The sequence below is a fragment of the Salvelinus namaycush genome, chromosome 9 (assembly GCF_016432855.1).
Source record: "Salvelinus namaycush isolate Seneca chromosome 9, SaNama_1.0, whole genome shotgun sequence".
NCBI classification, from domain to species: Eukaryota; Metazoa; Chordata; class Actinopteri; order Salmoniformes; family Salmonidae; genus Salvelinus; species Salvelinus namaycush.
The window spans coordinates 40,153,742-40,171,490 of NC_052315.1; the positions used below are offsets into that span (position 1 = coordinate 40,153,742).

Consider the following 17,749-nt stretch of genomic DNA (forward strand, 5'->3'; position numbering starts at 1 on the left):
ACTGTGTGCATCAGGCCTTCATGGTCGAATTGCTGCAAAGAAACCACTACTAAAAGGTGTAATCAACTGTGTAAGGGCTATTTGACCAAGAATGAGAGTGATGTAGTGCTGCATCAGATGACCCGGCCTCCACAATCCCCCAACCTCAACCAAATTGAGATGGTGTGGGATGAGTCTGACCGCATAGTGAAGGAAAAGCAGCCAACAAGTGCTCAGAATATGTGGGAACTCCTTCAAGACTGTTGGAAAAGCATTCCAGGTGAAGCTGGTTGAGAGAATGCCAAGAGTGTGCCAAGAGTGTGCAAAGCTTTCATCAAGGCAAAGGGTGGCTATTTGAAGAATCTCAAATAGAAAATATATTTTGATTAGTTTCACACTTTTTTGGTTACTACATGATTCCATATGTGTTATGTCATAGTTTTGATGTCTTCACTATTATTCTACAATGTAGACAAATAAAGGAAAACTCTTGAATGAGTAGGTGACTGGTAATGAATGAATGAATGAATGAATGAATGAATATATATATATATATACAGTGGGGAGAACAAGTATTTGATACACTGCCGATTTTGCAGGTTTTCCTACTTACAAAGCATGTAGAGGTCTGTAATTTTTTATCATAGGTACACTTCAACTGTGAGAGACGGAATCTAATTGTATGATTTTTAAGTAATCACATTGTATGATTTTTAAGTAATTAATTTGCATTTTATGCCATGACATAAGTATTTGATACATCAGAAAAGCAGAACTTAATATTTGGTACAGAAACCTTTGTTTGCAATTACAGAGATCATATGTTTCCTGTAGTTCTTGACCAGGTTTGCACACACTGCAGCAGGGATTTTGGCCCACTCCTCCATACAGACCTTCTCCAGATCCTTCAGGTTTCGGGGCTGTCGCTGGGCAATACGGACTTTCAGCTCCCTCCAAAGATTTTCTATTGGGTTCAGGTCTGGAGACTGGCTAGGCCACTCCAGGACCTTGAGATGCTTCTTACGGAGCCACTCCTTATTTGCCCTGGCTGTGTGTTTCGGGTTGTTGTCATGCTGGAAGACCCAGCCACGAACCATCTTCAATGCTCTTACTGAGGGAAGGAGGTTGTTGGCCAAGATCTCACGATACATGGCCCCATCCATCCTCCCCTCAATACGGTGCAGTCGTCCTGTCCCCTTTGCAGAAAAGCATCCCCAAAGAATGATGTTTCCACCTCCATGCTTCACGGTTGGGATGGTGTTCTTGGGGTTGTACTCATCCTTCTTCTTCCTCCAAACACGGCGAGTGGAGTTTAGACCAAAAAGCTCTATTTTTGTCTCATCAGACCACATGACCCTCTCCCATTCCTCCTCTGGATCATCCAGATGGTCATTGGCAAACTTCAGACGGGCCTGGACATGCGCTGGCTTGAGCAGGGGGACCTTGCGTGCGCTGCAGGATTTTAATCCATGACGGCGTAGTGTGTTACTAATGGTTTTCTTTGAGACTGTGGTCCCAGCTCTCTTCAGGTCATTGACCAGGTCCTGCCGTGTAGTTCTGGGCTGATCCCTCACCTTCCTCGTGATCATTGATGCCCCACGAGGTGAGATCTTGCATGGAGCCCCAGACCGAGGGTGATTGACCATCATCTTGAACTTTTTCTAATAATTGCGCCAACAGTTGTTGCCTTCTCACCAAGCTGCTTGCCTATTGTCCTGTAGCCCATCCCAGCCTTGAGCAGGTCTACAATTTTAACCCTGATGTCCTTACACAGCTCTCTGGTCTTGGCCATTGTGGAGAGGTTGGAGTCTGTTTGATTGAGTGTGTGGACAGGTGTCTTTTATACAGGTAACGAGTTCAAACAGGTGCAGTTAATACAGGTAATGAGTGGAGAACAGGAGGGCTTCTTAAAGAAAAACTAACAGGTCTGTGAGAGCCGGAAATCTTACTGGTTGGTAGGTGTTCAAATACCTATGTCATGCAATAAAATGCAAATTAATTACTTAAAAATCATACAATGTGATTTTCTGGATTTTTTTAGATTCCGTCTCTCACAGTTGAAGTGTACCTATGATAAAAATTACAGACCTCTACATGCTTTGTAAGTAGGAAAACCTGCAAAATCGGCAGTGTATCAAATACTTGTTCTCCCCACTGTATATATTATCCTATTTCATTGATCATTGAATAGGACTAAGTTAATCATGTGCATTGTCACTGGTCGGGGTCGTTTAATAATGTGTGTGAATGAGCGAAGGAACATAACGATGTGCTCTGAGATGCACTTTGACTGATAGCGCAGTAATGCACACTTGAGGTATAAGCTTTACTTGCATTTAAAACGCACTTCCGGGTTTTCCGATCACGAGTATTAAGTGTGATGATACAGATACAATTCTGAATACAAGTATGACGAGATCCTCACACCCCTACTCTCTATACGGTCTTGTTGTATATCTACAGCACATACTTCATAGTAATGTTCGATATGTACAGGCAGCAAGCACAAAAGGAAGTCAGATTTTATTCTAACATTGCAAGACAGTAGAGGGAGTATTGCTATTAAAGTGGCAAAACGCAAGAAATTTACCGTAGAACGTCGCATCAGGACGATACAAAAACCCACACATAACGCGACAGAACTGTACAATATGTATTTTCCTGATATGTAGTTCTGTGTACTGTTACGTAGTGCTGCGTAGTGTTATGTGGTGCTCTGTAGTCTTCTATGTAGTGCTATATAGAGTTATGTAGTGCTGTGTAGGGCTGTGAACCCACCACAGATGAAGCAGGTGGTCTTCAGTATCTCCTCCTTCCTCTGCTTCTCGCTCCTCAGGTCAGCGAACGTATCGATGATGACGCCGAAGATGAGGTTGAGGACGATGATGATGACGATGAAGAAGAACAGCAGGTCATACACCACACGGGCCACAAACAGAGGATCCTGGGTAACGAGTGGACCGGTGAGAAACAACGAGAGAGTGATCTTCAGCATCAAAGTATCAGCATTATCCACCTCGTGTAAAGTACTTAATTAGTACTTTAAATTATTTTTTACTTAAGTATTTTTTTTGTGTATCTGTACTTTACTATATATATTTTTGCCAACTTTTACTTCACAACATTCCTATAGAAAACAATGTACCTTTTACTCCATACATTTTCCCTGACACCCACAATTTGGACAGGAAAATGGTCCAATTCACACACTTTTCAAGAGAACATCCCTGGTCATCCCTACTACCGCTTATATGGCGGACTCACAAAAAAATGCTTTGTTTGTAAATTATGTCTGAGTGTTGGAGTATGCCCTGGCTATCCGTCAATTTAAAAAAAAGAAAAAAAAAAAAAAAGAAATTGTGCCGTTTGCTTAAAATAAGGAAGTTGATATTATTTAACTTTTGATACTTAAGTATATTTGAGCAATTATATTCACTTTTGATACTTAAGTATATTTAAAACCAAATACTTTTACTCAAGTAGTATTTAACTGGGTGACTCACTTTTACTTGAGTCATTTTCTATTAAGGTATCTTTACTTTTACTCAAGTATGAAAATGGAGTACTTTTTCCACCCCTGCTATCCACATCCTCATAATCATCATCCCGATTAATACCATCAATAGAACTGTAATCATCACCACCAGCATCATCATGAAAAAGAGTTGGCCCTTTGTTTTAGTACATTTTCTTACTGACTGGTTCATTGATCAACTGATTGATGGACTGACTGATTGGACCATGTCACTCACGTCTTTGGAAGGTTTCCTCAGCACGTCTCCCACTCCCCCTCCGTTCCTCAGGCCCTGGTTTAGCACCGTCACGATACACATCAGCAGAGTGTCACACACACGCTCTGTCCCATCGTCCTCCCCCGCCATCACTGGACACACACATCAAAACATACAGCCATGAGGAGTGTGTCTGTGTGTGTGAGCGCAACGCAGCAGGGCAGGCCATTTCCCCCTCCTGCTACTCCATACTGTGTGTTAGATAACTAATGATAGATGTACACATCAAAAGGTGGTAGTATCTTAAATCTACCTGACAACGAGTGACAAGTTCACATTTCAAAAAGCTGTACATGTCTATATCAGATTCAGGTTGAAATCCCCTCACAATAGTAGACTTCAACAAAAGCTTGTGCTCACAACACTGGATGAAAGAGTTTGAACACTGAAACGTGGGAGGATGTGACCCCTCTATGTGACAGATTTGAAAAGAGGGGAGGAGGGTTTTAAGGAAAACAGCGAGAGAGAGATCGAGAGGGTGAGAACATTGTCAGAGAAGGAGGGATAAAAATAGAGAGGAGCCGGTGAGGTCACGTGTCGAGGCCCCTGTAGTGCAGGTGATCCATAGACACACACTGGACTAGAGAACAAAGGACGATGAGTCATCCCCTATATACCTCTGCTTCTCCCTCTCCACGATTACTCTACACTAAGGACTGAGAACTAACTGAACTAGCTATGGTCTGAAAGTGCTGAAAGAGCAGTGGACCGGATTCAAACAAATACTGGCAGCGCAGTGTTTCCATTAGGAAAATGTGGCGGCGGACATTTGACCGGCAGCATTTTAATTTACAGAGCATGTAAGAAATTTACCGGACCCACATCCGTCTGTTGCGTAACCGGATTAGGGCGTCCACGCACGGTTCTCAAAATGACTTAACAGGACATACAACTCATATGCAACAGCATGCATCATTCTTAATGAATTTCGATGGGCAATTTGAAGATGTTAGAATACATAGGCAGTGACTCCATAAGGCTAGAGAAGCTTTCCCTAAAGTACATCGAATTAGATTGCCAAAATGATATAGCCTAATCAGTTTACTCCTGTCTATATATAAATAAATAAAATCCGTCAAAATAGGCTACTACACCAGAAAGCATGATTTGGCCACAGAGGATCATTAGGAAAAAAATTATACTCGTATAGACTATAGTCAGAAGGGCCTGCAATTTGAGCAGAGCTTGCGGCAAATACCAAATAGATGATTGTTGAGTTGCGACTGTCAGTGAAAAGCAGAGACCCCCAGCCAGGCATATCGAAATATTTAAAAATACAATCTCAAAAAAACTGTTTGGAAAACAAATGGCTATTGCTGTAACGAGAAGACAATGAAAAGACTCCAATTTGTCTTTTAATTATCAAGATTCTCAACTTAATTTAGCGAAAAGTAGTACTCTTATTGGCACTAGCGGAGACCATCGGCCATATCCTCGGTGAGTGTGCATAGTCACTGTCTTTATCATTGGGTCAGTGCCACTTTTGTTTGTATTTGAACAATCATTTCCTCCTCCAGGTTATATAGACGTTGTATTTGTGTCGCTCCTTTTCGTAGGCCTAATATATGGATCAGACAACGTCGTTTTTATTGATCTGTTTGTCAGTGTCAGCAGAGTAGCCTACCCTGTCATTTGTCGTATTAAAAAAGGTTTCTGCTAATGTCTCCAGTCATACATAGTGTAGTAGAATTGCTTGAAATGTGTTTATAAAAAGGCCAATGTTTTCCTGTGCAAAAAAGGAGAATAAATGTAGGATATAGCCTGCTATCTGATACCCTAAGCCACTACGACTATCCAACCTAATCATCACATTAGGAATAGTAGACTATCTTACATAAGTCCGCAAATGTGAGGATGCATGGAATGCCTGCCATTATAAAAGGTGTATTTTTATGGTGAAAATTTGCTTTGCCAAACTTGAAACTCACATGCCGCCTATGTTAGAATAACTACCCACATTTACTTTTCCTAGGCCAACAAGACAAACAGCCAAATCACTAGCCTATGTCAATCTACTATCCCCCACAGTAGAAAAGTTGCCCTATTCTATTGGTCATCTTGTCGTTCGGTGCGAGAAAGAAATAGCCTATTCCAAACAGACTCTGGGACAGCTGTGGGATGATAGATCCCAAATTCATACAACCACTAGGCCTAGGCTACATCCAATTATAAGCGCAGCAATGCACACAAGGCAGTAGGCTACGTGCGAATGAAAATATCTGTTAGAAACTTAGAAAGAGGGGAGATTTAAATATGCAACAACTAGCATGGGTTGCTAATGACTAGGATTGTGGCATTGGCTACTGGACAATTAAATAAAGTTGATTTGAAAACCAATAGAACATGAGAGAAAAAGGCTACTGGTTTCAATGGCATATAGAAGTCTTTAGAAAATAAATAATAGAAAATAATAATAATATAAATGTATTTTTAATCGTGGCCATAGTTTTTTTTAAATGCGATTGGCTTTAGAATTGTTGTGCAATGACTGGTCTTATTAAAGCACATGTTTCACTCCAGCAGAAACAAACAGCTGTTTGAGCTGTATCAGCAGCTCTCACGCTACATCCACTGGTATTTACATCAATTAAGGATAAAATGCATTATTTCGCAAAGGGATTTTTTTCTCTCTCTCTCCCAGACAATTGGCTGGCACCAATAATTTAAAAAAATATCGACCAAAAGCCGGCTAGTACCGTCTAACGGAAACCCTGTGGCAAGTAAAGTCCAGGCCTGGAGCTCCCGCTGTGCACTCAGACAGCTCAGCCCACAGACAGACAGTACAATAAACACACACCCCAGACCAGCCGGTTACATAAGAGCGCCGCTCTGTTCTGCGCTGCACGACCACCGCGCCAGATTATGCAACAGGTGCATATGTGCTGGCAAGTTGTCTCTCCCTGACTGCCCGAATGTTGTGCGAAAGCACGCCCACACTCTTGTATGCATGCACTCACGCTCTGGAAAGCTCACACACATGGGGAAGTGTGCAACGGCACAGGCAATTAATGTTCCACACACAGATGCATGAACGTGTAAGCGTGCACGCACACAGTCAGTCAACAGAGACAGAGGTTTATCTAAAATCCATAGTCTTGTAAACTATGTTTAGTAAAATTGTGTTTACTAGTAATTACACATAGTTATGACATAAAGCAAAAAATCCATCCTACTACTCAAAGTCTATATTCCTGTCAGCTCCAACTGACAACACTAAAATCTATTCTGTTTACTCTCCAGCCCTATTTCACTATTGATAAGCAGAGTGTCTGAAGAGAGAACAGCGGGCAATGATAAAATGAACCATCCATCTCATGCTGTACTGCCCGGTGATAACTACCACCGGGTGATAACTACCACCGGGTGATAACTACCACCGGGTGATAACTACCACCGGGTGATAACTACCACCGGGTGATAACTACCACCGGGTGATAACTACACAGTGGGCAAAAAGGATTGTACTGACGTCATTAGAATGTATTTTATTAATTTGTGGACAGGTTGTATACTGGCTGTATAAGGAAGTTCTCACGACCGCGGGACACAGAATTGACCTGAAAATGACTGAAGCCAGTCAGGTGTGGGTATTGAAGGGGGCCAGTCAGGTGTGGGTATTGAAGGGGGCCAGTTAGGTGTGGATGGGGGCAGGGTAGGCCTAATGGGAAGACTATGGGGCCTCAGTCCAGTGTAAAAGGCGTGCAGACACCTCAAATCATCAGACATCATGGACCTTCTAAGTGAGCAGTGACTAGATCAGTGATCAGCACGACAGGCTGAGGGTGGGGTGCTGCAGGGGAACAGAGTAAATGGGCAGAGATGCCAAGGTAACCTGCCCAAATGACTATCGCCCCGTAGCACACATCTATAGCCATGAAATGCTTTGAAAGGCTGGTCATAGCTCACATCAACACCCTCATCCCAGACACCCTGATCCCACTCCAATTCGCATATCGCCCAACAAATCCACAGATGACCAATCTCTATTGCACTCCACACTGCCCTCACCCACCTGGACGAAAGAAAAACCTTTGTAAGAATGCTGTTCATTGACTACAGCTCAGCATTCAATGCCATGGTCCCCTCCAAGCTCATCACCAAGCTCAGGACCCTGGGACTGAACACCTCCCTCTGCAACTGGATCCTGGCCTTCCTGACAGGCCGCCCCTAGGCGGTGAGGGTTGACAACACCACATCCACCACGCTGACCATCAACATGGACTACCTGCATTGACCCTTTTTTTGCACTAACTCTTGCAATGACTATGCACACTCACTGGACTCTGTGTCCCTCGGGCACACACACTTTCACACTCATCACATATGGGGCGGCATAAAGCCTAGTGGTTAGAGCGTTGGGCCAGTAACCAAAAGGTTGCTGGATCGAATCCCTGAGCTGACAAGGTAAAAATCTGTCGTTCTGCCCCTGAACAAGACAGTTGCACTGTTCCCCGGTAGGCCGTCATTGTAAATAAGAATTTGTTCTTAACTGACTTTCCTAGTTAAATAAAGGTTAAATAAAAAAATTAAAATACTCAACCCACACACTCACTTTAACAAACTGACAACCCAACACAAACACAGGAATACTGACGCCAAACACTTTCACACTCATTACATACGCTGCTACTACTGTCTATTATCTATCATGTTGCCTAGTCACATCACCCATAGCTAAGTCAACTCCCTCGTACCCTGCAAATAGACTCGGTACTGGTACTCCATGGTATTTTTTACTTGTTATTGTCATTCACTGTGTATTTAATCCTTGTGTCACTACTTCAAATGTAAAAAAATATATATACAGTGGGGAGAACAAGTATTTGATACACTGCCGATTTTGCAGGTTTTCCTACTTACAAAGCATGTAGAGGTCTGTAATTTCTATCATAGGTACACTTCAACTGTGAGAGACGGAATCTAAAACAAAAATCCAGAAAATCACATTGTATGATTTAAGAAATTCATTTGCATTTTATTGCATGACATAAGTATTTGATACATCAGAAAAGCAGAACTTAATATTTGGTACAGAAACCTTTGTTTGCAATTACAGAGATCATACGTTTCCTGTAGTTCTTGACCAGGTTTGCACACACTGCAGCAGGGATTTTGGCCCACTCCTCCATACAGACCTTCTCCAGATCCTTCAGGTTTCGGGGCTGTCGCTGGACAATACAGACTTTCAGCTCCCTCCAAAGATTTTCTATTGGGTTCAGGTCTGGAGACTGGCTAGGCCACTCCAGGACCTTGAGATGCTTCTTACGGAGCCACTCCTTAGTTGCCCTGGCTGTGTGTTTCGGGACGTTGTCATGCTGGAAGACCCAGCCACGACCCATCTTCAATGCTCTTACTGAGGGAAGGAGGTTGTTGGCCAAGACCTCCCCTCAATACGGTGCAGTCGTCCTGTCCCCTTTGCAGAAAAGCATCCCCAAAGAATGATGTTTCCACCTCCATGCTTCACGGTTGGGATGGTGTTCTTGGGGTTGTACTCATCCTTCTTCCTCCAAACACGGCGAGTGGAGTTTAGACCAAAAAGCTCTATTTTTGTCTCATCAGACCACATGACCTTCTCCCATTCCTCCTCTGGATCATCCAGATGATTCATTGGCAAACTTCAGACGGGCCTGGACATGCGCTGGCTTGAGCAGGGGGACCTTGCGTGTGCTGCAGGATTTTAATCCATGACGGCGTAGTGTGTTACTAATGGTTTTCTTTGAGACTGTGGTCCCAGCTCTCTTCAGGTCATTGACCAGGTCCTGCCGTGTAGTTCTGGGCTGATCCCTCACCTTCCTCATGATCATTGATGCCCCACGAGGTGAGCTCTTGCATGGAGCCCCAGACCGAGGGTGATTGACCGTCATCTTGAACTTTTTCTAATAATTGCGCCAACAGTTGTTGCCTTCTCACCAAGCTGCTTGCCTATTGTCCTGTAGCCCATCCCAGCCTTGTGCAGGTCTACAATTTTATCCCTGATGTCAAAACACAGCTCTCTGGTATTGGGCATTGTGGAGAGGTTGGAGTCTGTTTGATTGAGTGTGTGGACAGGTGTCTTTTAGACAGGTAACGAGATCAAACAGGTGCAGTTACTACAGGTAATGAGTGGAGAACAGGAGGGCTTCTTAAAGAAAAACTAACAGGTCTGTGAGAGCCGGAATTCTTACTGGTTGGTAGGTGATCAAATACTTATGTCATGCAATAAAATGCAAATTAATTACTTAAAAATCATACAATGTGATTTTCTGGATTTTTGTTTTAGATTCCGTCTCTCACAATTGAAGTGTACCTATGATAAAAATTACAGACCTCTACATGCTTTGTAAGTAGGAAAACCTGCAAAATCGGCAGTGTATCAAATACTTGTTCTCCCCACTGTATATATATATACACACATATATACATACACATCTCCTTAACCCTGCATTGTTGGAAAAGACCCGTAAGTAAGCATTTCACTGTTAGCCTACACCTGTTATTTACAAAGCAAGTGATAAATAACATTTGATTTGAGACCTAGGGTAGTATAGGGTCTGAGGAACAGTGTGTACTATCTGAACTAGGGGCAAAAGTTCGGAGACCTAGGGTAGAGCATAGAGGCGAAGGTAGTGAGTAGGGGGTGATTGTGGGTACTGAATGAAAGGGGGGGGGGGGGTAATAGGGTAGAGGCCAGGATAGAGTACAGGGTTCTGGGATGAAGAGGAGAGGGCTTCTATGGGCACTGACCTGGCAGACGTTGCACGTCCATGCGGAAGTCGTCCTTGAGGAAGAGGAAGCCCACGATGGAGAAGAGGTAGACCAGGATGAGGGCCAGTACAGCCGTGAGGACGATGGAGCGCCCATTACGTGTCACACTCTTGACCACATTCAGCAGGGTCTCCTCGCGGTTCAGCAGGTCAAAGAGCTGAGGGGCACAGACACACAGTCAGACAGATACAGACACAGACACACAGTTGTAGAGGAACCAGACATCACAAAGCTTCCGATTGGCAGCAATAGCAAAAGTAGGAGAGGATGTGTCTTTCTGCAACTGTGTCTGAAAAACCTGGTACAAGGAGGAACAAGGAAACCACAAAGCTAAACGACATAACCACACAACAACCACCTGCTGTCATCACATGGCACCAAGAAAGGTCCAGACTTAAATCAAGACCATTGTCAAACGTCAATTTTAGGTTTTCTGAATAATAATCAAGTACTTTGAAGTTCAATGAATCCACTTTATTGAATTGAATGGATACATTTTTTATAAATGAGTAATAATATCAAGCCTCGTCTTTTTTTAAATTTAATTTTTTAAAATTTTATCCCATTTTCTCCCCAATTTTCGTGGTATCCAATCGCTAGTAATTACTATCTTGTCTCATCGCTACAACTCCCGTACGGGCTCGGGAGAGACGAAGGTCGAAAGCCATGCGTCCTCCGAAGCACAACCCAACCAAGCCGCACTGCTTCTTAACACAGCGCGCCTCCAACCCGGAAGCCAGCCGCACCAATGTGTCGGAGGAAACACCGTGTACCTGGCCCCCTTGGTTAGCGCGCACTGCGCCCGGCCCGCCACAGGAGTCGCTGGAGCGCGATGAGACAAGGATATCCCTACCGGCCAAACCCTCCCTAACCCGGACGACGCTATGCCAATTGTGCGTTGCCCCACGGACCTCCCGGTCGCGGCCGGCTGCGACAGAGCCTGGGCACGAACCCAGAGACTCTGGTGGCACAGTTAGCACTGCGATGCAGTGCCCTAGACCACTGCGCCACCCGGGAGGCTGCCTCGTCTTTTTTAAGTTTAATGGTGAAGTGCTGCAGAGAAGACCAGACAGAGAGATTGTTTCCACTAACCAGGAAGCTGTAGAAGAACTCGTGGACGAAGAGGCCCAGCATACAGACGATGACATAGCCCACGTGGTAGAGGAAGGGCATGTCCATGACCACCGGCTTGTAGCCCCGTGTGAACGTCCCCTGGTTGCCCACGAAGCTCACCAGGAACACAATCTTATTGAGGAGCTGGAGAGATGAGAGAGTAGAGGACTGAGCAATGGCTTCAATAGAAGACGATGCTGAAATCACAAGAAAATATTTGTACACTGTAGTCTTGGGCAGTATATCGTATACCGGGGTATTTGGAAAAAGCCAAGCGACATGCGTTCTTCATGTCACCTCACATTATTATGAAGCTTACGGTAATCCCCGGTCAAATGGTGTTTTTTTACAAGCACAACGATGAGAGACCGGAGCCTTGTGATCTAATTACAGTATGGAATTAACAACAACATGTTTGCCAGCTAGATGACTTATAACAATTAAGTTAACTGTCTAAAATGTGCTGATTGCTCTGCAGTTGTGCATTTGGTTTGCTAATTTAGTAGCTAGTTAGCTATCTAGCTAAGCATTCGCTTGGTAACAGCAAAGAATCCCCTCCTGGATCAAGAGCCTTGCTGGCTAATATTTGTTTTGTGCCGCAAACTGCGGGTAGAATTTTGGAGTTACTTGTATAGTTTAGGTCAGAATCTTGACAAAATGCTCGCAACACGCTCATTAGCATTTAGTTAGCATTCTCAATGGGATCTTACATGTACTTGTCAACATTGCTAACCTTCGGATTACAGAGTATCAGTGGGGTTTGAAAACAACGCCCCTTGTGTTCATTACCAAATATCCAAGTTTGAAGGTATGATAATCTGGATACCGCCCAATCCTAGTACACTGTACATTTACTTAAAAATATCTTGTCCATATTTTACTTTTCTGTACTTTTTGCAAACAAATTGCCTCTTGGGAATAATAAAACCTCTATAATAGAATTCATTAATAACAGTAATTCTTATTTCCTGATATAACAATGCCAAATCTGGGAGCATCCCAGCTGTAGAGGGGTTGGGGTTAAGGGGTTTACTTTACTGACTTTATTGTCCCCATGGGTTAATGTTGTTGCAGTGTCATGTACGTTTAAATAACAAAACAAATTGACAATACAACTTTCATAACAGTTACATACCAATAAAAAGAGACTAGCCTGCTGGCCTTACTGGGTATATAGGAACGTTAGCCTGCTGGACTTACTGGGTAGATAGGAACATTAACCTGCTGTCCTTACTGGGTGGATAGGAACATTAGCCTGCTGGCCTTACTGAGTCTATAGGAACATTAGCCTGCTGGTCTTACTGAGTGGATAGGAACATTAACCTGCTGGTCTTACTGGGTGGATAGGAACATTAGCCTGCTGGACTTACTGGGTGGATAGGAACATTAACCTGCTGGTCTTACTGGGTGGATAGGAACATTAGCCTGCTGGCCTTACTGAGTCTATAGGAACATTAGCCTGCTGGTCTTACTGGGTAGATAGGAACATTAGCCTGCTGGTCTTACTGAGTCTATAGGAACATTAGCCTGCTGGCCTTACTAGGTGGATAGGAACATTAGCCTGCTGGCCTTACTGGGTGGATAGGAACATTAGCCTGCTGGCCTTACTGGGTGGATAGGAACATTAGCCTGCTGGCCTTACTGAGTCTATAGGAACATTAGCCTGCTGGTCTTACTGGGTGGACAGGAACATTAGCCTGCTGGTCTTACTGAGTCTATAGGAACATTAGCCTGCTGGTCTTACTGGGTAGATAGGAACATTAGCCTGCTGGTCTTACTGAGTCTATAGGAACATTAGCCTGCTGGCCTTACTGGGTGGATAGGAACATTAGCCTGCTGGCCTTACTGGGTAGATAGGAACATTAGCCTGCTGGCCTTACTGGGTGGATAGGAACATTAGCCTGCTGGTCTTACTGAGTCTATAGGAACATTAGCCTGCTGGCCTTACTGAGTCTATAGGAACATTAGCCTGCTGGTCTTACTGAGTCTATAGGAACATTAGCCTGCTGGCCTTACTGGGTGGATAGGAACATTAGCCTGCTGGCCTTACTGGGTGGATAGGAACATTAGCCTGCTGGCCTTACTGGGTAGATAGGAACATTAGCCTGCTGGCCTTACTGGGTGGATAGGAACATTAGCCTGCTGGTCTTACTGGGTAGATAGGAACATTAGCCTGCTGGTCTTACTGAGTCTATAGGAACATTAGCCTGCTGGTCTTACTGAGTCTATAGGAACATTAGCCTGCTGGCCTTACTGGGTGGATAGGAACATTAGCCTGCTGGCCTTACTGGGTAGATAGGAACATTAGCCTGCTGGCCTTACTGGGTGGATAGGAACATTAGCCTGCTGGCCTTACTGGGTGGATAGGAACATTAGCCTGCTGGCCTTACTGGGTGGATAGGAACATTAGCCTGCTGGCCTTACTGGGTGGATAGGAACATTAGCATGCTGGCCTTACTGGGTGGATAGGAACATTAGCCTGCTGGCCTTACTGGGTGGATAGGAACATTAGCCTGCTGGCCTTACTGGGTGGATAGGAACATTAGCCTGCTGGCCTTGCTGGGTGGACAGGAACATTAGCCTGCTGGCCTTACTGGGTGGACAGGAACATTAGCCTGCTGGCCTTACTGGGTCTATAGGAACATTAGCCTGCTGGCCTTACTGGGTGGATAGGAACATTAGCCTGCTGGCCTTACTGGGTGGATAGGAACATTAGCCTGCTGGCCTTACTGGGTGGATAGGAACATTAGCCTGCTGGCCTTACTGAGTCTATAGGAACATTAGCCTGCTGGCCTTACTGGGTCTATAGGAACATTAGCCTGCTGGCCTTACTGGGTCTATAGGAACATTAGCCTGCTGGCCTTACTGGGTGGATAGGAACATTAGCCTGCTGGCCTTACTGGGTGGATAGGAACATTAGCCTGCTGGCCTTACTGAGTCTATAGGAACATTAGCCTGCTGGCCTTACTGGGTCTATAGGAACATTAGCCTGCTGGCCTTACTGGGTCTATAGGAACATTAGCCTGCTGGCCTTACTGGGTCTATAGGAACATTAGCCTGCTGGCCTTACTGGGTCTATAGGAACATTAGCCTGCTGGCCTTACTGGGTAGATAGGAACATTAGCCTGCTGGCCTTACTGGGTCTATAGGAACATTAGCCTGCTGGCCTTACTGGGTGGATAGGAACATTAGCCTGCTGGCCTTACTGAGTGGATAGGAACATTAGCCTGCTGGCCTTACTGGGTGGATAGGAACATTAGCCTGCTGGTCTTACTGGGTGGATAGGAACATTAGCCTGCTGGCCTTACTGGGTAGATAGGAACATTAGCCTGCTGGCCTTACTGGGTAGATAGGAACATTAGCCTGCTGGCCTTACTGGGTAGATAGGAACATTAGCCTGCTGGCCTTACTGAGTTGATAGGAACATTAGCCTGCTGGCCTTACTGGGTGGATAGGAACATTAGCCTGCTGGCCTTACTGGGTAGATAGGAACATTAGCCTGCTGGCCTTACTGGGTAGATAGGAACATTAGCCTGCTGGCCTTACTGGGTAGATAGGAACATTAGCCTGCTGGCCTTACTGGGTGGATAGGAACATTAGCCTGCTGGTCTTACTGGGTGGATAGGAACATTAGCCTGCTGGCCTTACTGGGTAGATAGGAACATTAGCCTGCTGGCCTTACTGGGTAGATAGGAACATTAGCCTGCTGGCCTTACTGAGTTGATAGGAACATTAGCCTGCTGGCCTTACTGGGTAGATAGGAACATTAGCCTGCTGGCCTTACTGAGTTGATAGGAACATTAGCCTGCTGGCCTTACTGGGTAGATAGGAACATTAGCCTGCTGGCCTTACTGGGTGGATAGGAACATTAGCCTGCTGGTCTTACTGGGTAGATAGGAACATTAGCCTGCTGGTCTTACTGAGTCTATAGGAACATTAGCCTGCTGGTCTTACTGAGTCTATAGGAACATTAGCCTGCTGGCCTTACTGGGTGGATAGGAACATTAGCCTGCTGGCCTTACTGGGTAGATAGGAACATTAGCCTGCTGGACTTACTGGGTGGATAGGAACATTAACCTGCTGGTCTTACTGGGTGGATAGGAACATTAGCCTGCTGGCCTTACTGAGTCTATAGGAACATTAGCCTGCTGGTCTTACTGGGTAGATAGGAACATTAGCCTGCTGGTCTTACTGAGTCTATAGGAACATTAGCCTGCTGGCCTTACTAGGTGGATAGGAACATTAGCCTGCTGGCCTTACTGGGTGGATAGGAACATTAGCCTGCTGGCCTTACTGGGTGGATAGGAACATTAGCCTGCTGGCCTTACTGAGTCTATAGGAACATTAGCCTGCTGGTCTTACTGGGTGGACAGGAACATTAGCCTGCTGGTCTTACTGAGTCTATAGGAACATTAGCCTGCTGGTCTTACTGGGTAGATAGGAACATTAGCCTGCTGGTCTTACTGAGTCTATAGGAACATTAGCCTGCTGGCCTTACTGGGTGGATAGGAACATTAGCCTGCTGGCCTTACTGGGTAGATAGGAACATTAGCCTGCTGGCCTTACTGGGTGGATAGGAACATTAGCCTGCTGGTCTTACTGAGTCTATAGGAACATTAGCCTGCTGGCCTTACTGAGTCTATAGGAACATTAGCCTGCTGGTCTTACTGAGTCTATAGGAACATTAGCCTGCTGGCCTTACTGGGTGGATAGGAACATTAGCCTGCTGGCCTTACTGGGTGGATAGGAACATTAGCCTGCTGGCCTTACTGGGTAGATAGGAACATTAGCCTGCTGGCCTTACTGGGTGGATAGGAACATTAGCCTGCTGGTCTTACTGGGTAGATAGGAACATTAGCCTGCTGGTCTTACTGAGTCTATAGGAACATTAGCCTGCTGGTCTTACTGAGTCTATAGGAACATTAGCCTGCTGGCCTTACTGGGTGGATAGGAACATTAGCCTGCTGGCCTTACTGGGTAGATAGGAACATTAGCCTGCTGGCCTTACTGGGTGGATAGGAACATTAGCCTGCTGGCCTTACTGGGTGGATAGGAACATTAGCCTGCTGGCCTTACTGGGTGGATAGGAACATTAGCCTGCTGGCCTTACTGGGTGGATAGGAACATTAGCATGCTGGCCTTACTGGGTGGATAGGAACATTAGCCTGCTGGCCTTACTGGGTGGATAGGAACATTAGCCTGCTGGCCTTACTGGGTGGATAGGAACATTAGCCTGCTGGCCTTGCTGGGTGGACAGGAACATTAGCCTGCTGGCCTTACTGGGTGGACAGGAACATTAGCCTGCTGGCCTTACTGGGTCTATAGGAACATTAGCCTGCTGGCCTTACTGGGTGGATAGGAACATTAGCCTGCTGGCCTTACTGGGTGGATAGGAACATTAGCCTGCTGGCCTTACTGGGTGGATAGGAACATTAGCCTGCTGGCCTTACTGAGTCTATAGGAACATTAGCCTGCTGGCCTTACTGGGTCTATAGGAACATTAGCCTGCTGGCCTTACTGGGTCTATAGGAACATTAGCCTGCTGGCCTTACTGGGTGGATAGGAACATTAGCCTGCTGGCCTTACTGGGTGGATAGGAACATTAGCCTGCTGGCCTTACTGAGTCTATAGGAACATTAGCCTGCTGGCCTTACTGGGTCTATAGGAACATTAGCCTGCTGGCCTTACTGGGTCTATAGGAACATTAGCCTGCTGGCCTTACTGGGTCTATAGGAACATTAGCCTGCTGGCCTTACTGGGTCTATAGGAACATTAGCCTGCTGGCCTTACTGGGTAGATAGGAACATTAGCCTGCTGGCCTTACTGGGTCTATAGGAACATTAGCCTGCTGGCCTTACTGGGTGGATAGGAACATTAGCCTGCTGGCCTTACTGAGTGGATAGGAACATTAGCCTGCTGGCCTTACTGGGTGGATAGGAACATTAGCCTGCTGGTCTTACTGGGTGGATAGGAACATTAGCCTGCTGGCCTTACTGGGTAGATAGGAACATTAGCCTGCTGGCCTTACTGGGTAGATAGGAACATTAGCCTGCTGGCCTTACTGGGTAGATAGGAACATTAGCCTGCTGGCCTTACTGAGTTGATAGGAACATTAGCCTGCT

The 17,749-nt window shown here is 45.3% G+C and overlaps 1 protein-coding gene across 1 annotated transcript in view; it reads right to left on the minus strand.

The window, feature by feature from the left end:
* Positions 1–17,749, minus strand: part of itpr2 (inositol 1,4,5-trisphosphate receptor, type 2) — a 189,586-nt gene that overhangs the window by 36,698 nt on the left and 135,139 nt on the right. Inside the window, exons 50-53 of the mRNA XM_039001426.1 lie at positions 11,607–11,771; positions 10,494–10,671; positions 3,732–3,862; positions 2,758–2,923 (exon numbers count right to left, since the gene is read on the minus strand). Of these exons, the coding sequence (XP_038857354.1) occupies positions 2,758–2,923; positions 3,732–3,862; positions 10,494–10,671; positions 11,607–11,771 (640 nt within the window). The remainder of the gene's footprint in view (positions 1–2,757; positions 2,924–3,731; positions 3,863–10,493; positions 10,672–11,606; positions 11,772–17,749) is intronic.